Source organism: Callorhinchus milii, unplaced genomic scaffold (genome assembly GCF_018977255.1).
Source record: "Callorhinchus milii isolate IMCB2004 unplaced genomic scaffold, IMCB_Cmil_1.0 Scaffold23, whole genome shotgun sequence".
Lineage (NCBI taxonomy): Eukaryota > Metazoa > Chordata > Chondrichthyes > Chimaeriformes > Callorhinchidae > Callorhinchus > Callorhinchus milii.
Window position 1 is genome coordinate 5,436,269 of NW_024704764.1, and position 23,249 is coordinate 5,459,517.

General features: G+C 45.9%; 1 protein-coding gene across 1 annotated transcript in view; it reads left to right on the top strand.

Moving 5' to 3' along the window:
* Window positions 1-3,027: 3,027 nt before the first annotated feature.
* Window positions 3,028-23,249, top strand: part of fam117aa (family with sequence similarity 117 member Aa) — a 33,946-nt gene continuing 13,724 nt past the window's right edge. The window contains exons 1-2 of the mRNA XM_007901542.2: window positions 3,028-3,343; window positions 20,051-20,202. Of these exons, the coding sequence (XP_007899733.2) occupies window positions 3,097-3,343; window positions 20,051-20,202 (399 nt within the window). The 5' untranslated portion in view covers window positions 3,028-3,096. The remainder of the gene's footprint in view (window positions 3,344-20,050; window positions 20,203-23,249) is intronic.

Sequence of the window (23,249 nt, forward strand, 5' to 3'; positions counted from 1 at the left end):
CTCAATGGACTAAAAGGTTTCCTTCTGTGCTATCAATGTCTATGATTCTAAAGACAGAACTGAGAGAAGTGGATAGATATTTGGGGAGGACAAATTTGCAAAGCTATGGAGAGAGAGTGAAGGAGTGGGATTGATTTGGACAGCTCTTTCAAAGAACTGGCACAGGCATGATGAGCCGAATGGCCTCCTTCTGTGCTGTATAATTCTATGATTTATGATTCTAATAATACAAAATTGTATCACAGGTGATGTAATTGTTTTAGAAATGCAATTGATATTTTACAAGTCATTTATTCATCCTTGCATAATCCATACTTCATTCTGGAGTCATTTCAGAGAGAGCCAAGTACATTTTGAAAGCTGCATTTTTGATTCTATTGTACTTTGATTTATATTGATAGTCCTCCTTTGCTTTCTTTCAGCAAAACAATTTCACGGCAGCTGGCGATTTTTTAAGCACGTGAAGTTCCTGGAACATTTAAAGAACACCAACTCTGGTGAAAGGCTATTATGTGGGTGTGAGAGTAAGTTTGTGTTCCAATATATGTTGATACATCTGCCCTATCACAATCGCTTCGAACACTTTTTTTTATTATTGAATGACCAGGGCACTATGACAACCCCATTTACATCTCACAGCACTTTACAATGGAAGAGATGAGCATCAATCCTTCCATTTTATTTGAGGCAGCACCTTTCATGTTGGGAGGATGTCTCAAACCACCTCATAGAATTTACTGTAAAAAATGTACTGACTGTGTATTTTGTATGCGGGTGAACTCAGCAGACAATTTTGGTACAGCAATGACTTACAAACAGCCATGAAACGAATGATTAATTTAATTTGAAGGATTGTTGGACAGAACACGAGGGGAAACTCCCTTCTCTTTTCAAATAGTGCCATGGGATCTTTACCTGAACAGGAATAGGGGACTTTGGTTTAACCTCTCATCTGAAAGATGGCACATCCTACAACGCAGCCCTCCACCAGTACTGTATTGGAGCATTAGCCTAGACTGATGTGGAGTTTGAAACCCCATCCTCTGATTCAGAGACTCATGACTTATGATTCTCTCCTCTTTCCCCATTCTCTTATTTTACATTGTTTCTATTCAAATATCTACTTTCAAATCTCGTCTGGGTCTCAATAGCCCATGTTTAATAAATGTTCCACAAACATTTCTCCCAGTCTTTTCATTTGCTTTTAATGATAATAATAATCCTTGCGTTAGATATAGCGCCTTATCACATCGTTCTTTTCGGTAGCTTCCAGTAAAAGCTCCACTATTGTTAAGTGCTCTGAAATGTTACCTGAGTCTGATAAATGCAAATTGTTGTTGTTACGTTTACAATATGTTACTTAATCTTACATTATCACCTTTCCAAGCAGCTGCAATGGTATTTCAATATCCGATCTAATCTTTCATTTCCCATCCTGGATACAATTAAATTTTCAACCAAATGAACAACACCCATACTATTGCTTTGGATGCAGTACAAATGATATCATGAGGGTTTATGATAGCAGGTGTAGATTTTTGTAAATCAATTACTTAAAATTGTTTAATTTAATCTCTGTGTTCTTGGCGCACAAGGAAATAGGACTAGGAGGTGTCAAGACTGAAGTGGATAGATATTTGTTAGTCAGGGTATTATGGGATCCGGGGCAAGGGCAGGTTATTGGACATGAGCTACAGATGAGCTGTGATCTTACAGAATGGCGCAACAGAATGGTGCAACAGGCTCGAGAGGCTGAATGGCCTACTTCTGTTTCTATTTTGACCTCCTAACCTTGAAAGCCCAAACCTGAATAACATTTCCATTCAGTTTCTCTTTCTGTGAGGTCCTAGTGAGGGTTGCTCTGGTGATGTCTCCTGGATTGATTTGCCTAATTCAGGAGTGCGAATTTAGGTGGGGGTCTATATACAGAGAGCAGAAAATATTGATACAGGAGAAGGAAGATGCTCATATGAGGCCCTGTAGAATAGAATCAGACATTTACAGAGCAGAAAGAGGCCCATCAATTTTGCACCGAAAAACAATATTTGATGCTCAAAATGTTGTGTTCCATTAATTAATTTATGGATTGCTGTGCTTGAAAACAAATAAGTCAAATAGGAAAGATTAACATGTACTATCAAAACATTGAATTACAAAAGGAGATATATCTAAAGCGGAGAAATATTAAAAAGGATATGGGCAAAATGGGATTGAAGTGAGACACAATGGGCCGAATGGCGTCCCTCTGTACTGTAAATTTCTTTGGTACTATGGTGAAAAGGCTATTCAACTAACTCAAGCCTGCTCCTTCAGCAGTCTGTCCAAAAAATGAAACCCTTCCTTATGGAGGTGGACTCTTCTCACTCAGACCCACTTCTCCACATTCCCCTAATTACTATGGAGCGTAGTGACTGTTTGTTTTGTAGCCAGAAAAAATCCCGTAGCAGTCAATTTGTATGCAACATCCCACAAACAGCCATGAAGTGAGTGACTAATTTTATTGGTTCAAGATTAGAGTGTACCAGTGGGGGCCCTATTCAAATGTAATTTGTTGTTGTTGTTGTTGGCACAAACACTGGTGAGTGAAACATTTACAGTAAAATTGACTAATTTTATGTCCCACCAACCAGCGAATCAACCAAACAACCAACCAGTCAATCAATCAATCAGTCAATCAACCAATCAGTCAACTAATCAATCAATCAATCAGTCAATCAGTCTCATGGCTCTGATATAAGAATGCCTTTGGTTGGGGGCACGTGATCTACCATTATGACATCACCCATTGAGTGAAAGTCGGCAGCTCGTGGTCCAATCAGGGCTGAGAGTGGGAGGAGTCAGCCGGGAGTGGGGGCGGGACCGGGACTATGGAGTTGACCGACAGCCATTATAACCAATGGAAGTGGAGACAACATTGCTGGCGGGGCGGGGCCTGGTGAAAGTCGGCGGCGGATTGGGTCCATAGCGGAGAGCCCGCCCCCTCGGCGCGTGTAGCGAGTGTGAGCGGAATGTAGCGGCCAGTGGACGAGCGGCGCCGCTCGGGAGAGGTTCGGAGGCGGTCACAGCGGCGACCAGCGGCGGCCTGAGCCGCACACCATGTCCTCCCAACTGGCCCAGCGTGTCCGGCAGAGCGGCTCCCCCACCTCCAACCGCCTCCAGCCGCTCAGGGCCACCGTCCCCTTCCAGCTGCGGCCCGGGGCCGCCGGGGGAGGCGGGAACAGCGGCTGCAGAGCTCACACGGGCCCCGGCGAACAGCAGCCAGAAGCGGGCAGCAGAGCAGCGGCTCCCGGGGAGAGCAACGTCCGGCACTCCATCTCCTGCTGCACGTCTCCTGTTAGTAAAGGTACCGCATCAGCCGTCCGTGTCTCTTACACACTCACTCACACACACACACACTCTCTCACACTCACTCACACACACACAGGCTCACACTCACTCACACACACACAGGCTCACACTCACACACACTCACTCACACACACACACACTCTCACACACACTCACTCACACACAGGCTCACACTCACTCACACACACACTCTCACACTCACTCACTCACACACACACTCTCACACACACTCACTCACACACAGGCTCACACTCACACACACTCACTCACTCTCACACACACACTCTCACACACACTCACTCACACACAGGCTCACACTCACTCACACACACACTCTCACACTCACTCACTCACACACAGGCTCACACTCACTCACACACACACTCTCACACACTCACTCACACACACACTCTCACACTCACTCACACACACACACACACACTCACACACACACTCTCACACTCACACTCACTCACACACACACTCTCACACTCACTCACACTCACACACAGGCTCACACTCACACACACTCACTCACACACACACACACTCTCACACACACTCACTCACACACAGGCTCACACTCACACACTCACTCACTCTCACACACACACTCTCTCACACACACTCACTCACACACAGGCTCACACTCACACACACTCACTCACTCTCACACACACACTCTCACACACACTCACTCACACACAGGCTCACACTCACTCACACACACTCACTCACACACACACTCTCACACACTCACTCACACACACACTCTCACACTCACTCACACACACACACACACTCACACACACACTCTCACACTCACACTCACTCACACACACACACACTCACACACACTCACTCACACACACACACACTCTCACACACACTCACTCACACAGGCTCACACTCACACACTCACTCACTCTCACACACACACTCTCTCACACTCACTCACACACACACAGGCTCACACTCACTCACACACACACACTCTCACACACACTCTCTCACACTCACTCACACACACACAGGCTCACACTCACTCACTCACTCACTCACTCACTCACTCACACACACACTCTCTCACACTCACTCACACACACACAGGCTCACACTCACTCACACACACACTCACACACACACTCTCTCACACTCACTCACACACACACAGACTCACACACACTCACTCACTCACACACACACTCTCTCACACTCACTCACACACACAGGCTCACACTCACTCTCACACACACACACTCTCTCACACTCACTCACACACACACAGGCTCACACTCACACACACTCACACACACACAGGCTCACACACACACACTCACTCACTCACACACACACTCTCTCACACTCACTCACACACACACAGGCTCACACTCACACACACTCACTCTCACACACACACAGGCTCACACACACACACTCACTCTCACACACACACTCTCTCACACTCACTCACACACACACAGGCTCACACTCACACACACTCACTCACTCTCACACACACACTCTCACACACACTCACTCACACACACACAGGCTCACACTCACACACACTCTCACACACACACTCTCACACACACACTCTCACACACACTCACACACACAGGCTCACACTCACACACTCACACACACACTCTCACACACACACTCACACACACACAGGCTCACACACACTCACTCACTCTCACACACACACTCTCACACACACTCACACACACACAGGCTCACACTCACACACACTCACTCTCACACACACACTCTCTCTCACACACACACTCACACACACACAGGCTCACACACACTCACTCACTCTCACACACACTCACACACACACACAGGCTCACACTCACACACACTCACTCACTCTCACACACACACTCTCTCTCACACTCACTCACACACACAGGCTCACACTCACACACACTCACTCTCACACACACACACTCACTCTCACACACGCTCACACACACACAGGCTCACACACACACTCACTCTCACACACACACACTCTCACACACACACTCTCACACACACACTCACACACACATTCACACACACACACACACAGGCTCTCGCTCACACTCACTCACACAGGCTCACACTCACTCACACAGACTCACACTCACTCACACAGACTCACACTCACTCACACAGGCTCACACTCACTCATCACACAGGCTCACACTCACACAGGCTCACACTCACACCGGCTCATACTCACTCACACGGACTCACTGACACAGGCTCACACTCACTCACTCACACAGGCTCACACTCACTCACACAGGCTCACACTCACTCACACAGGCTCACACTCATTCACTCACACAGGCTCACACTCACACAGGCTCACACTCACTCACACAGGCTCACACTCACTCACACAGGCTCACACTCACTCACTCTCACACACACACTCTCTCACACACACACTCTCTCTCACACACACACTCTCTCACACACACTCACACACACTCACTCTCACACACACACTCACTCTCTCACACACACACTCACACACACACAGTCTCACACACACACACTCACTCTCACACACACACTCTCTCTCACACACACACTCTCACACACACACTCACACACACATTCACACACACAGGCTCTCGCTCACACTCACTCACACAGGCTCACACTCACTCACTCACACAGGCTCACACTCACTCACTCACACAGACTCACACTCACTCGCTCACACTCACACAGGCTCACACTCACACCGGCTCCTACTCACTCACACGGACTCACTCACACAGGCTCACACTCACTCACTGACACAGGCTCACACTCACTCACTGACACAGGCTCACACTCACTCACACAGGCTCACACTCACTCACACAGGCTCACACTCACTCACACAGGCTCACATTCACTCACACAGGCTCACACTCATTCACTCACACAGGCTCACACTCATTCACTCACACAGGCTCACACTCATTCACTCACACAGGCTCACACTCACTCACACAGGCTCACACTCACTCACACAGGCTCACACTCACTCACACAGGCTCACACTCACTCACACAGGCTCACACTCACTCACACAGGCTCACACTCACTCACACAGGCTCACACTCACTCACACAGGCTCTCACTCTCACACAGGCTCTCACTCTCACTCACACAGGCTCACACTCAATCACACGGACTCACTCACTCACACAGGCTCACTCACTCACACAGGCTCACACTCACTCACTCAGGCTCATACTCTCACTCACTCACTCACACAGGCTTATACTCACTCACACTCACTCACTGACACAGGCTCACACTCATTCACTCACTCACACAGGCTCACACTCATTCACTCACTCACACAGGCTCACACTCACTCACTCCCACAGGCTCTCACTCACTCCCACAGGCACTCACTCGCTCACTCACTCACAGGCTCACACTCACTCACAGGCTCACACTCACTCACAGGCTCTCACACATTCACACAGGCTCTATCTCACACTTACAGGCTCACATACACGCAGGCTGTGCCACACACCCGCGCGCAGGCTGTGCCACACACCCGCGCGCAGGCTGTGCCGCACGCGAACACACACGCGCTCGACAAGCGCGCGCACACAGGCTCTGGCGCACGCACAGGCTGGAGACACACGCACACACACAGGCTCAACACGTGCACACACTCTACAAACATACACAGGCTCTACACACACACACAGGCTCTCTCCCACACACACACACAGGCTCTCTCCACACACACACACAGGCTCTCTCCACACACACACACACAGGCTCTCTCCACACACACACACACAGGCTCTCTCCACACACACACACACAGGCTCTCTCCACACACACACACACACACAGGCTCTCTCCACACACACACACGCGCAGGCTCTCTCCACACACACACACACAGGCTCTCTCCACACACACACACACAGGCTCTCTCCACACACACACACGCAGGCTCTCTCCACACACACACACAGGCTCTCTCACACACACACACACAGGCTCTCTCCACACACACACACACAGGCTCTCTCCACACACACACACAGGCTCTCTCCACACACACACACAGGCTCTCTTCACACACACAGGCTCTCAATCCGCATACACACCAGCTCGACACATGCACACGCACAGGCTCCACACACGCACACACAGGCTCCACACGCGCACACACAGGCTCCACACGCGCACACACAGGCTCCACACGCGCACACACACACACAGGCTCTCTCCACACACACACAGGTTCTCTCCACACACACACAGGTTCTCTCCACGCACACACACAGGCTCTCTACACGCACACACAAGCTCTCTCCATGCACACAGAAAAACACACGCATACAGAATACATACACAAACAGGCTCTCTCCACTCACACACAGGTTCCACACACACAGGCTCTACACACACAGGGTCTACACGCACACACAGGCTCTACACACACACAGGCTCTCCACACACACTCACGCACACGCACACAGGCTCCACACACACAGGCTGGACACGCGCACACACACAGGCTCGACACACGCACACATAGGCTCGACACACGCGCACACTCTACACACACACACAAACAAGCTCTCTCCACACACAGCCCAGCTCTACTCACACACAGTCTACACACACACATACACAGACTATACACACCCACAGGCTCTCCACACACACTCACACACACACAGGCCCTCAACACACACTCACACACACACAGGCTTGACACGTGCACACACTCTACAAACACACACAGGCTCCACACACACACAGGCTCTACACACACACACACACAGGATCTATACACACACACAGGCTCTCCACACACACTCACAGGCTCTCCACACACACACAGGTTCTCCATACACACATAGGCTCTTTTCACACACACACACACGTACACAGGCTCGGCACGCGCACAGGCTCGACACGCGCACAGGCTCGACACGGACACAGGCTCTCTCTACACACACACAGGCTCTCTCCACACACACGTACACACGCACACACACAGGCTCAACACGCACCCACACAGGCTGTCCACATACACACACGCACACAGGCTCTCCACACGCACACACACACACACAAAGGCTCTCCACATGCACACACACAGGCTCTCTCCACACACAGGCTCTCTCCACACACAGGCTCTCTCCACACACAGGCTCGCTCCACACACAGGCTCTCTCCACACACACAGGCACTCTTCACACACACACGCAGGCTCTCTCTCCACACACACAGGCACTCTTCACACACGCAGGCTCTCTCTCCACACACACACAAGCTCGACACGCACATACAGGTTCGACACGCACACAGGCGCGACACGCACACAGGCTCTCTACACACACAGGCTCTCTCCACACACACACACACACACACAAGCTTGACACGCACACACAGGCTCGACACGCACACAGGCTCGACACGCACACAGGCTCGACACGCACACCGGCTCGACACGCACACAGGCTCGACACGTACACAGGCTCTCTACACACACACAGGCTCTCTCCACACACACAGGCTCCACACGCACACACACAGGCTCTACACGCACACATACAGGCTCAACACGCACCCACACAGGCTCTCCACATACACACACAGGCTCTCCACACACACACAAAGGCTCTCCACATGCACACACACAGGCTCACTCCACACACACACACACACAGGCTCTCTCCACACACAGGCTCTTCACACACACACGGAGGCTCTCCACACACACACACAAGCTTGACATGCACACACAGGCTCGACGCGCGCGCACACACAGGCTCGACGCGCGCGCACACAGGCTCGACGCGCGCGCACACAGGCTCGACGCGCGCGCACACAGGCTCGACGCGCGCACGCACACACAGGCTTGACACACACACAGGCTCTCTCCACACGCACACAGGCTCGACACGCGCACACACAGGCTCGACACGTGCACACACTCTACAAACACACACAAGGCTCTACACACACACAGGCTCTACACACACACAGGATCTACACACACACACAAGTTCTACACACACACAGGCTCTACACGCACAGGCTCTCCACACACGCGCATAGACTCTCCACACACCCACAGACTCCACACACACATACAAAGACTACACGCAGGCTCTCCACACACACACTCACAGGCTCTCCACACACAAACACAGGCTCGACACGTACGCAGGCTCGACACGCACGTATGCTCGACACGTACGCAGGTTCGACATGCACACAGGCTCTCTCTACACACACACAGGCTCTACACACACACACAGGCTTTACGCACACACACAGGCTCTACACACACAGGCTCTCTCTCTCACACACACAGACTACACACACACACAGACTCTACACACACACACAGACTCTACACAGACACACACAACAACAACATTTGTATAATGCCTTTCACGTTGGGAGGATGTCCCAAGGCGCTGGACAGTGTACAGCATTTTAGGAGTCGGGCAAGAATGGGGGATATGGTGTCACAGAGTCTCTCTGTCTCTCTGTCTCACACACACACACAGGCTCACTCTCTCCTTCCCCCCTCTAGGGTGCCTGCAGGGCAAGCTCAAAGTTTATTGGTCTTGATACCATTTTATTTTATCGATTACACTGGTGAGTCCTATAGCTCAGTGGTTAGAGCACTCGCTTTGCAAGCGAGAGACCTGGGTTTGATTCCCGGCAGGGAGAAACCGTGGGCAAGTTTCCTTACTCCACGCACCTGATAATAATCCTTCAAGAAAAAAACAATAATAAATTGGTCATTTCAATCCACGACTGTTTGTGGGACATTGCTGTGCGCAATTGGCTGCCGCATTTCGCCCACAAATATACAGTCATTCACTTTACAGCCTATTCTGTGAAGCGCTTTGAGACGTCGAGAAGACGTGAAAAGCACTATATTCAAATGCAAGGGGGGTTATTATTACTTTATTTCTTCATCACTTCTTTCTTGCAAGACTTACTGGACATTGTCATGGTATCATGCCTTTTTGGTCACCTTGTATATTGAGTGCCCCATGGAGTGCCAAGTGCTTCACGGGATTTACTGTAAAGTGTAGTGACTGTATTTTGTAGGTGAATGTGGCAGATGATTTGAATGGAGAAATGTCCTGTGGGCAGCCTTTGAATTAATGACTTTCTTTATATATCTGTGGGCGATAATTGGTTGGAAAGACTAATTTCACCTGAATTGATTTACAGGCCTTTATGGGGGTTCTGTAACGGTGACAATTTTTAGCTTTTATATGGATAAAGAGCCATTCATGTCAGGAGGAGAAAGTGCCTCCGTGAGCCTTAATAACTTTGTTCCTTCTCCTTTACTCTCAGCCTCTGAGCAGAGATCTAGGTTCCTAGTTGCCTGGAGTTATATAACTTCCTCTTTTTTTCTCTTCTCTCTGCCCACACACCTCCCCTCCCAGTGCGTTTAGCTAGTCTAACTAGAAGTGTCTGTTTATCTCCCACGAATCCTGATTTTCAGTACAGAACTTGTTCTGATTTTCCAGCTGTAGCTTGCGGAATGAAAGAGGGTGTTTTTTTCTCGACTCTTGGGGTCTCCCCCAGTTTTGTTTTGTTACGTTTATGGAAAAAAACTCTACAGCAATGATAACAAAAGAGACAGATAAGATTGACAGCAGTGTGTGAAACTATTTCTCAATTTCTGTTCCCCCTCCCTTCCCTCTCAAACCTCTCGCTTTCACTTTAAAATGCAAGTGAATTAAGAGAAATTGTGTTTTTTTTAAAAAAGTGGGTCATTTAAACTTGTTTTTCTGTGGGAGCGGGCAAAAAAAAGCATTCTAGCCTTTTTGGATAAAATATAAATGATGTATAAATGTAGCGGGTGCTTAAATCCTTGAGCTATATAAGTTTGACTTAAGGAAACTAAGGTCATTTTAGGTCATTTTACCAAAAAAAACATTTCCAGTACCTCGCTTAAAAACTTCTTAACAGCTTGAGGGCAAGTGGCCCACAGCACTTGAGGATTTCTGAGTCTTGTGCAAGTTGTAATCCAGATTGTTTGGGGATTGCAATATAAAGATGGTACTTATGTCTTACGGTCTGTTTTAAAGTGCACAGTAGTAGTTTTTTGGGGAATTGTAATTTTGCAGGGGAATTTCTGAAGAAACAGACTCTTGACATGAGACAAGCACTGAATCATTAACTTGGGTTTTAGAACAGTGTTCGCTGCTCTCTCTCTCTCTAATGGAAATGGAGGAGGATCTTTGCATTGAGGTTATTATGTAGTTGTGCCTTTTTACTGTGAAGAAGTTCACTAATACAGCGTGTGAGGGAGAAGGGAACTGAGTATAGGAGAGGGGGCTTGATTCAGAAGGTTAGTGAAGGTGGGATGTGAACACTAGTTGGGCCGAATGGTCTGTTTCCGTGCTGTAATGTTTCATGTCATTCTATGCAGCTATATAGTGGGGGGGATTTTCCCAGGGCACAATTTTTAAGTTATTCCAATGTGAATTGAACAATCTAATGTTCCTTATACACTGTGGGCCACTTTCCCTGTTAAGAAGTTTTTTTTAGCAAGGTACAACATTTGAATGTCTAGAGGGTTTTGTTATCCTATGACTTATCCACCAATAGAATCGGTGTAATGTGAAATTGATTCTGCTATCTATTGCTATCGCTGTCTATCATAACAGAAAAGGATATTGCATTTGATATAGCTCCTTATTTGACTCAAAGCGCTTTGCGGGATTTGCTTTGGGTGCAGTGACTGTATTTTGCAGACAGATAAGTGGACATCTGCCTACAATAGCCAATGTGTGTGCGCGTACGTCTCACTGTAATTCAGTTTACATTTATATAGAGCCTTTCATGTCAGGAGGATGTCTCAACACTCTACAGTAAATAAAACCAACATTAACTAAACAGGGTTAAACTCTTGAGATGTCGATAACCTATCTGAGGGTGTCTTTACACTTTTCTTCAGAACAGCTCACGGTTTCACTGACTTTCTGGAGTTGTGGGGGCCGTAGAGCAAATTCATTGATCTCTGCATTTCCAAGCTTTGGCCCTATGCAGGGGGGGGCACGTAGCATTTGTCTGTTCTCATCTGTCTGAAACTTGCCTCCTGTTAGTTACAGTGGCTGGACAGCTTTTGGCTGCCGCCGTACACAGTGGAAAGAGGAAATGAGATGTTTTGAGTGCATGCACAATGGAAACGAGCTCAAACCACGTTGCATTTTAAGCGAGGGCTTCCAAACCTATTGGCTGAAACAGCTGATTAGCTGGCGGTGTGTGTGTGCACGCGCGTGTGTTTTTTGTAATATTAAAAAAAACACAATGCAGGCTGCAACGTGCAGTCTAGGCTGGTCAACGTCTCTGTGCCAAGATAGGCCCGTATTGACGAGGTGCACGTGGAAAAAGAACAAGTCGTAAACAGAACACAGCCGTTTCCACTTATCTCCACAGCTCCATGTTCAGGCTGCACCGCCCTTCCTCATGGGATCTCTCGCCGTCTCCAGTACTTGTTTGGCTGCTCTTGTGTTTCTCTCTCTCTGGTTACACTGCTTAATTCCCACGCTGCATATTTACCGCAGATGTTTGAGCAAAGCAGAAGTAGTGTTGTTTTCCTTCCTTTCCCAACCCCCCTGCCCCACACACACAACACAAACACACACACACACAGAAACAACACAAACAAATAATTATTTTATAAGTGGAGAGAGAGATGAAACTTATTTTATCATCTTTCTCGTTTTCTCTTTCATCCATGGCGCTTTGACTTAGAAAGGAATTGGAGTAAAGTGATTCTTGTAAGGAAGTATAATTTTATTTTATTTTTTTGGAAAAAAGTGTATAAATAACCTAGCACCCATGCCAGGAGGACGTCCCAAAGGGACTCACGCACAGGATACGCCGTAAAGTGCAGCGGCTATGTTTTTGTGGGTGAGCCTGGCACTGAGGTCAAATTTATTAAAGTGAATGATTTGTAGGGAAAAAAAGTTGGTGTACTTTAAACTGCAGACTTTTAAAGGGGGCCGATTGGTGCAGCGCAAAGTTTATTTTTCTTACCTAGTGCTCTTGATTTAATTTACTGATTGACTTGCCTGCTGAACCTGTGTGTGTGTGTTTTCCCTGCTTAAATGTCACAACTCACAAGGCATTGGTCAATTGTTTTGACTCCTCGAAGACAACCTGCTGATTTTTTTCCAAAACCCAATTTCTTAAATGCATGATCATTGAGAACGAAATTCACGTTGGGATACGTTAAATAATAATAATAATCTTCGCATTTGGTAAATAATAATAATCTTCGCATTTGGTATAGCGCCTTTCATGTTAACAGGATGTTCCAAAGAGCTTCACAGGACGCATTATATAAATATGTAATAATAATCCTTGCATTTGATACAGCGCCTTATCACATCTTCGAGACATCTCAAAGCGCCTCACGGAATATACTGCAAAGTGAATTGACTGTACATTTTGTGGGTGAAAGTGGAGTGATACTGATACTACAGGCAATTTGCACACAGCAGTGCCCTACAACATGAAGTGGACAACCAATTTAATTAGGGCATTGATGGCCAGGACGCCTAAGAGTAAATTCGCTTCTCTTTTCGAATAGGGACCTTTTAACGTCCGCCTGAACAGGCAGACGGGGCCTCGGTTTAACATCGCATCCGAAAGGTATCAACTCTTGACAATCCAGTGCTCCCCTCTCGTAATACAGTGTCGTAATACAGTGTGAACTCCAAAGCGCTGGCTGACAGGGCCTTTGAACCCATAAACTATTGACTCGGAGGCAAGAGTTCCTACCGACTGTTGGGGTGGGTGGCTTGTTCCTTCTCTGCAGGAGGATTCAATCAGTGTAGTATAAAGTTGTCCACTTTTGTTCCCTGCGGACTATGCTGCTTGTAGTTTAGCTGAGTTTGAGCTAAATGCCAGATCACCAGGCCTGTTGATATTCTGCTAAATCTTTGTGTCTCTGGATAGCTAGCGTTCAGGATTAAAATTGACTTCAGTGCACCGGAATGTAGCAACGGGGCAAGTTTTCTTGTTGGTGAATGTTAGTCCCTGAGACTTGACGTTCGCTCAGTTCTTGGAAGTGACTGAAATATTTTTTCTCTATCTTAATCGTGCAAAATAACCACCTATCCCAGATTTATTTGTTAAGGACAACCTCGTGGTGGCCGTCTGCCAATGAAGAAGCAAAGGTCAGGGTTTAAATGAGGATGGTGCCTTGTTTTATTGCTCGTGCTTTGTTTTACAGTAACCTCTTTATCGGGAGTTTTACCGCTTTGCGATTAACTTTATTGTAATAGTGTTGCTTTACAGGAAGGAGTGTTTGTTTTGGGGGTGGGGGTGTGAATGGGAGGGAGGAGAGGCGGAGGAAATTAATCTTGTGGGCTTCAGGCAGGGTGGGTCGGGCCTATTGCCTCACCCACTGTATGAGGCAAAGCAGATGGTGGAAAGTTGGATATTTGTTTCTCCCACAAAATACGCAGTCACTACACTTTACAGTGTATCCTGTGAAGCGCTTTGAGACGTCTCAACGACATGATATATCTAATGAAAGGATTATTATTATTATGTGACACTGCCCTGGATCTCCATGTTGGAATAATTGACCTTTTTATAATTTATTATAATCCCTGCACTTCATCAAAGTTGTATGCTTAATTTTTATGTTCGCTTTATAAAGCTCCCTTTCTCACATGCTCAAACATACACTTTATGGATGGACATCAGGAGCAGAAACCCTAGCTGTTGTTTCTCTGCTCTAAAGCACAAACTTTGAGGCCAAATAGAATGATTCATTTCAATAGAATAACAGGACAGAAACCACCAACAATAATTTGGGATTAAGTAGTGCCCTTCACAAAGGATAGCATATCAAAACAGGACATTTGGCCCAACAAGTCTCTGCCGGTGTCTTACACTCCAGCCCTCCTTTTATCTATTTTGTCATATAATATCTGTTTATGTGCCAATCAGTCATTCATCTTATCTTGTTCCCTGTTATGCTGATTGTATAATAATAATCCTTGCATTTGATATAGCGCCTTATCATGTCGTCAGGAAGTCTTGAGATACACTGTAAAGTGGATTGAGTATTTTGTGGACAAAGCACCAGTTTGCGCAAGGCAATGTTTCACAAACAGCCATGGATAAAGTGACCAATTTTATTTCGGGAGTTGTTGGCCAGGACACCAGGAGAGAGAAGCTCCCTTCTCGAACACTACCATGGGATCTTTAACATCCACCTGAACAGGTAGATGGGATTATGATTTCGACTCTGATTCGAAAGGTGGCACCTCCGACAATGCAACTCCCCCAGCACTGCATTGGAGTGTCAGCTTAGACTGTGATTCCACGTCTCAACTTGAGGCTTGAACCCACAGCCATGGGGCTTTTCTGAGCTGCAGTTGACATCTGCAATTCAATGTCCCTAGTGTACATTTTATGATCTTCATTTGCAACTGAATACACATTAAAATGTTTAAGCGAATGCCCTTTCCTTCTCTCTTTCCCACCCCCCCCTAATTCTCTACCCAAGACTAAGTTGCTGGAATCAATGCAAACCTCTTGCCCTTTTATTGCCCCTCGAATATTCTGCTTTTACCACTTTTACAAAGTCCTTTTATTTTGTATTCTCTGAATTGAGACTCAGAATCAAGTCGAAGCCTGGATCCTTGCTTGTCAGCCGAGGGGGTGCAGCTCAGAGTGTGTCTGTCTACACATCCCATTATTTTTGAAATCCCGCTTTACGCTTGAAAATGCGATACATCTTTATTTTGGGGGTCAGAGGGGAGCATAATGTTTACTTGAGCTGGGTTCGAACCGCTTAATTCTCAGGCCTGTTTCCTGTATCGCATCACTTTGATTTGGGACCCAGAGAAAGAGAGAGAGAGAAACGGCTAAATTTTAGCTTGTCCGTCACACTCTCACCATGTTAAAATAACCTTTGTACATTAATGAGTAGGCCGTGTGACTGACTGCAATAAAATTAACGGTTTGTTCCTGGGCCACACATCTCAAGGGTGTACCTTGGCAGATTTGAGCAGAGTTCGATGGATAGTCCAACCAGTGAGATTCATTCTTGTTGTTGCTCAATGCGTGTGGATAGTAATAATAATCCTTGCATTTGATATAGCACCTTATCACGTCTTTGAGACGTCTCAAAGCACTTCACAGAATATACTGTATATTTTGTGGATAGCACTGAACCTGACTCAAAGGACTCAACACTGACTATTGCCTGAGCATTTTTATACTCCACTTATTTCCCTTGGGTCCTTGGTGCTCATTTGGCGTTGAGACAGATTGACCCTTGCTGAGGGTGGGTGGAAAGAAAATCAGCAAAGGCTCCTATCTTTTATTCAGGACTGTGTGTGTGTCAGGACTAGATGAAGCTTTGTATTCTCTTTCTGCTCTTTACCAGGTGAAGCTTGTGGTTTGTGAGGACGTAATTGAGGTGTGGCTATGAGTGGGGTTGGAAGAGAAAGGGCTAATCTCCATGTTTAGTAGAAAAGTCGAAGGCAGGCTGAGTGCTTTAAAATTGTCTTAAACTTCCAGTAGAGGCAACTTGTTTATAGAAGTTTTGGTCCCTTGTGTATGCTTTAAGCTTGACCGAAGGTCATTTGTGAAAGCTTTTCTACTTGTGTGGAAAAATGGGTCAGCAGGAAGTCTCTTAAGTTCAACCTGCCAAGCCTTGTGAATCAACAACTAAGCTGATTATTGTTAAAAATGGGTGGCATTGCTATGGTGCATGTGCAAGTTCTCAGATAACATCTAGTGCAGATATCTTCTCTATATCATCTGATCTCTCTCAATGCCACCACTGTACTCTGCTCAGCAATTGGGCTTTTTTTAAAAAAAAGAACAAATATTTGCCATCTGCATTACTTATCTAACAGAACGTGCCCTGTTCAGCAGAGCATGCGCTTGCAGACCCTTCGTTACAGGCCCCATTCACTTCTGAGAGTGGGTGGGAAGAGAGAGAAACTAGTCAGGCAGATTTCTACAGCAGAAGCACTTTTGGGGAAGTGATATTTCAACGTTTCTTCACTTGTTTGGTCTTGTGATGGGATATTGGCATAGGGAGAGGACTTGTGGTCTTTCAAGACTATGTTTGTATTCCCATCCACTCTTTCCAATCTTGTTTTTGCTCGGCAATGCTCTTATACCGATATAAATGTCTTCTCTCGCTCTCTTCTCCCCTGTATGTCTTACAGCAATTTGCATTTATACAGGATATTTCACACAGGGTAGCATATTGGAACATTTTTTAAAAAAGCAGCATAATAATAATAATTTGGTTAATTAATCCACTGAATATACAGAATATACTGTACAGTGAATTGGCTACAAAACACCCAGTGAATTCACTTTACAGTATATTCTGTGAGTCCCTTTACATGTCTCGAAGATGCAATGAAGCACTATATCAAATGCAAGGATAATTATTGCTAAGACCCCATATCCCCCACACGTTTACTTGTTTCACCCTGTATTTTTTTTAAAAAAATGCAAAATATATCAATTTCCAGATTGAAATGGCGATTTGCATATGAAGCACCTGGTGTCCTGATATAAATTGCTGAGGTGCATAGAATTTTGTGCATTGAAACCTATGGGGATTAAATGATCTTTAGCTCCTTGTAAGTTTAATGAGTGATCTCAACGTGCATCCTGTGCTGCAGAGTTGGATGCTTTGCATCCAACAGTTGGAGCTGTTTTAGAAGTTTAAAAAAAAATCGCAAGCTTATCCTTTGGTTTGTACTTAACTTATTGCCCTTACCATTACCAACCAGTGAGACGTGGCCTGCTAATCGCTTTCAGTGCTCTCTTCAGACATTGCTCAGGTTTGCATGGACCGAATGCAATTACAGCTGTTTGCTCTTTCACACTATTAGAGTGAACCCAGTATGAAGGTTTCACACATTGCCATTAATACCCTTTACTGAAATGCCTGACGACCTGAAGAAGTTGTTACTGCTGAACAACCAGTTTTGGTTTGTTGTTGTTGCAGAAAGTGTAGCTGTGCAGAAAGGCATATACTTTGGTCCGAGGTTTTTCTCTAGGTCCCAGATATCACTAACTTCACTCAGCAAACGACGGCCTGCTTCACAGTCAGTGACCGAGCCTTCAGTACCGACCAAGACCTTATCCCAAAGTCCCTCTGCTTCGCCCCTGCTTTCAAAGCACATCTATCAAGACTGGGTGGATAGATTCTTGTTAGGTTAAGGTATCAAGGGAATGGAGGCAAAGGCAGGTAAATGGAGTTGAGGTACAGATCAGCCATGATCTAATACAATGGTGGAACAGCCTCGAGGGGCTGAATGGCCTTGGCCTACTCCTGTTCCTGTGTGCTGCATTGTTGGAGGTGCCATCCTTGGCATGAGATATTAAACCGAGGCCCCATCTGCCTGTTCAGATGAACGTTAAAGATCCCATGGCACTACTCGAAAAGAGGAGGGAGTGTCTCCTGGTGTCCTGGCCAACAATCCCTCAAAATTGGTCATTCATCCCGAGAACCGCTTTAAATCGTCCTTTCGACGTGATAAGATGTTTTACCAAATGCAAGGATTGTTACATTACTCTATGATTGGTAACTGGCTTTGTGGCTATTTTTGCAGTGGTCTGACCTTACTGAACATAATTTGACATGAAGATCTTTCTTTCCTCTGTGTTGACTGACTACCTATATCACTCACTTTAGTCTGCAGTTTGCTGAGTAAACTCTTCCTTGTCGGACGTGACAAATTGAATCAGAATTTTTCTATTGCATTTTCAATGTACTCACACTCACCACGATGACTGATGGTTGGTTTCTAGGGAGTGGCGTGTTTGCTATTTCTCCTGCTATTTCTAATGCCAGAAAGAGCGTAGCACAGATTATAGTCGCTTCTTCCATGCAAAGCAATTAATAATCCTTTCATAGCACCTCACCATTTTTTTGATATGTCTCGAAAGTGCGTCACAGAATATGCTCTAAAGTGAATCGATTGTATTTTGTGGGCAAAACATGCCAGCTAATTGGCACAACATTGTCCCACAAACAGTCGTGGATTGAAGTGACCTTTTTTGAAGGGATTATTGCCCCTGGAAAGCAATCTGTGAATTGACTAACCACCGGGTTCCCACTAGGTAAACGGAGGGAGGCACGTGGAGTAAGGAAACTTGCCTGAGGTTTCGCCCTGCCTGGGAATTCGTCAATTTATGCTAAATTGAGAGCAGATCTTCGCTCTTAACTGTGCATCTGTGCACAGCCTCCCTTTACACAAAGTCATAGGGTCTGAGGCTGAGAAATTTGAGTCTGAGGCTAAGAAATAAGAGCAGTGTTAGCACTCCAGAGTGTTTCGACTCCATTTAACTCCCCCCTCATAGTCGTGCAAGCGTGATGGGATTAGGATTGCCCACTTCAGAAGGATTGATGCAGAGGGGATTCAAGATTTATTAGAGCAGCAGAGACAATGGGAGAATCTTTATTGGAAATTCTAGGAACACTTCAAACTCAGGTATGAGGAAAGGGTAACTCAATGGGACTGAACACATCGCTCTTCAAAAAGTAATGCGGCAGCCAACAGAAAGAATAGCTGCCTTCAGTGCTGTAAATTTTCCATGGTTGTGTGTGTATGTGTGATACACCTGCCATTTGACATATAAAATCTAATGACAAAATCCCACTTTCTTTCTGATTTTCTTCCAGCTGCCGAGAAATCCCGATCTCATCATCAGGCCAGATCTTCCATGCGACGCACTTCGTCACTCGATACTATAATTGGGCCGTACCTGATAGGACAGTGGCCTCGCGAAGCTGATGGACACGATACAACGTGGTTCAATGAGAAAGCTACACAGGTATGGTGACGAGAGATGGAAAAACATTTGACGCGCAAATACCGACAGTACAATAAAAATATTTCTCCCGCAAAATATATAGTCAATTCGCTTTGCAGTGCATTCTATGAAGCGCTTTGAGACGTCTCGAAGACGTGATAAGGCGCTATATCAAATGCAAGGATTATTATAATTATTTAACTCACGATAACTTGTCACTAAGGGAAAATGGTGACGAGTTATCCTGAGTGGCGAGTTAAGCTTATGTATAAATACATAATTGCAGCTGGGACATTAACAATGTGATGACTTAGGTGGTAGTGGCAAGTTAAGTCCAGGGTTGAGTTATCAGAAGTTTACTGCAATAATTCTTACCATGTCGGCAAGGTGTCTCAAAGCGCTTCATAGGATATATATGTAAAGTGGAATTGACTACTTTGTGGGCACATTGGGGCTTTCAACTCAGTCTAGGCTGATGCCCCAATACAGTGCTGGGGGAGCATTGCGTTGTCGGAGGTGCAGTCCTTTGGATGAGACGTTAAACCAAGGTCCTATCTAACCTCCCACCTCCCCCATAAAATTGGTCGTGCACTTCATGGCTGTCTGGGGCACATTTCTGCTTGTGAACACAGTGGCTGCCCTTTACAGGGAGTCCTGTGAGGCAGTTTGAGATGTTTCGATGTGATAAGGCGCTACATAAAATGTAAGGATTATTGTTGCATTTAGCTTGGAGCAGAACGGTGCCATTCGTGTCACTTCTCTGGCTCTGTTGGGAGCTATTTCCATCCTGTTGGCAACAGGTATGCCTTTCACAATGTCCTGACTTGTAAGTGTAACCGCTTGTTGTCTTCATTCATGAGGTCACGTCTTCCAGCGTTTTAGCATTCTGCCCATAGCCAGAATGGTAACTGGCACCAGCTTGCAAGCTAAGCCTGATATTGGCATTTTCCTGACACCAGTATTTTTGCCCACCGCTGACTGCCCTCAACTTCCTCATCACTATTAGTGTCCAGCGACCAACGTGACATTTGCAACAAGGCGTGTTTGGCACATTGTATATCGGAGCTTTTTATAACTTGCCCCCTTTTTCAACTGGGTAAAAACACATTGTGTGGAAGAGAACTGAAACTTCAAGTGTATGTTGTATTTTTTTCTCTTACGTATATTGTTTGTGTCAGTGGCCAAATGCCATGCTCTTGCACAAATGCGGTTGAATTGGAGAAGCAACTTTGGGGAAGATCAGTGATGCACCAAAGCGCATTTATTTCCTTAACGTTTCTCCCCACACTCCCCACCCGCCCGAGTGCAGAGTTTTGAAATATCTGTCTGCTTTCCTTTTCTGTGGTGCAATTGCAGAGCATTTGTAAAGTTCCTGGTCTGAAAACTAAAGGAGCTTGAATTTGGGCCAGAGCTTCTAACCATGCAAAACTATTGGAGACACATTAAACTTAGTTCTGTAATAGTGATTATTCCTCGCATTTGATATATCGCTTTGTCAGGTCTTCAAGACGTCTCAAAGCACTTCACAGAATATACTGTAAAGTGAATTGACTATTTTTTTGTGCGAAGCTCGGCAGCCAATTGCACACAGTAATATGTTACCTTGCTGGATTAGACAAGTGTTAAATGTAATTGTAGAGTAAATTGTTAAACCAAGGGTTCTGTCTGTTCGGGTGAACATTAAAGATCCCATGGGACTACTCAGGGAAATTTCTCCCTCTGTCTTAGCTAACAGCCTTCCAGTTTTCTTCATGACGGATGTTAGGACATTGCTGTCCACTGGGTTTGCAGTCATACAGCACCACGAGGTAGCATCTTGGAGTATTTAAATAATAAACAGTCACTACACTTAACAGTAAAAATCCAGTGAAGCTCTTCTGAGGCGTCTGCGATAAGAGCTGCATCAATTGCAAGTATTGTAAATATCACCAGCTGGAGGAACTGAGCTTTTAATAGCAAAACTGCCAATAGCTGGGACACTTCATGCACGTGATTCTGACCTGTGATCCACTGTAAATGTTTCCCTTTAGTGTGTATGTCATGCATATCTTATTCTACCTTAATGCTTGGGCTTTGAAAATTTCTGCTTGTGAGTACTTGTACAGTTGTGACAGTTTGTTCAATAGAGTCATGAACATTCTGGTCTATGTGACCTGAACAATGCATTGTACTGCTTTGGGATAGATAATACATCCGGTAGTTACACCCATGGTGACTGGTTTCTTTCTGTGTGTCAGACACCCAACTGACCCAAAAGAGGGAGAGCCCCCAATACTGACGCTGCAAGTCGTTGAGAATAATTAAGGAAATGTAACTCATGCATTAGTCTGCTGTTAGTGCATGAGGACACAGGCCTACTTGCCATCCCACACACTTCCCGCCCCACCATTGGCAGTCGGGCATTCAGCATCTCTACCCCTACATTCCGGAACTCTGTCCCACAATTCCACCTCCTCACCCCCTCTCTTGCCTCTTTCAAATCCCGTCTAAAGACCTTCCTCTTCGACCCATGCCTTCAGCTACCCCCACCCCCCTGCCTTCCACCCCTCCTAACCCCAACTCCCAGCTTGGGTCCAAGTGCCCTGGGACATCTTTCCAATGTGAAGTGGGTGGAGGAATCTAGTTGGGTGAGTATTCCTTCAATAATAATTCCTTTAAAATAAATATTTAAAAAAATAATTTGGAACTCAATCCACGACCGTTTGTGGGACACTGCTGTGTGAATTGGCTGCCACATTTCGCCCACAAAATATAGTCAATTCACTTTACAGTGTATTTGAGATGCCTCGAAGACATGATGAGGCGCTATATCAAATGCAAGGATTATAATTCTGCCTTAATTCTTGGGCTTTGTAAATTGGTGCTTGTGGGAACTTGTACAAATATGACAGTTTTTTCAATAGAGTCACGAGCCTTCTGGTCTGCGTGACTTGAACAATGCTTTGTACTGCTTTCGGATAGATAGTATATCCAATAGTTACTGAATGAGTGAATAACTGCGCATGTTCTGAAGCTCTTTTCAGAACATTTGACTTATACACATGTGTTAACCACTTCCCCCTCGCCCA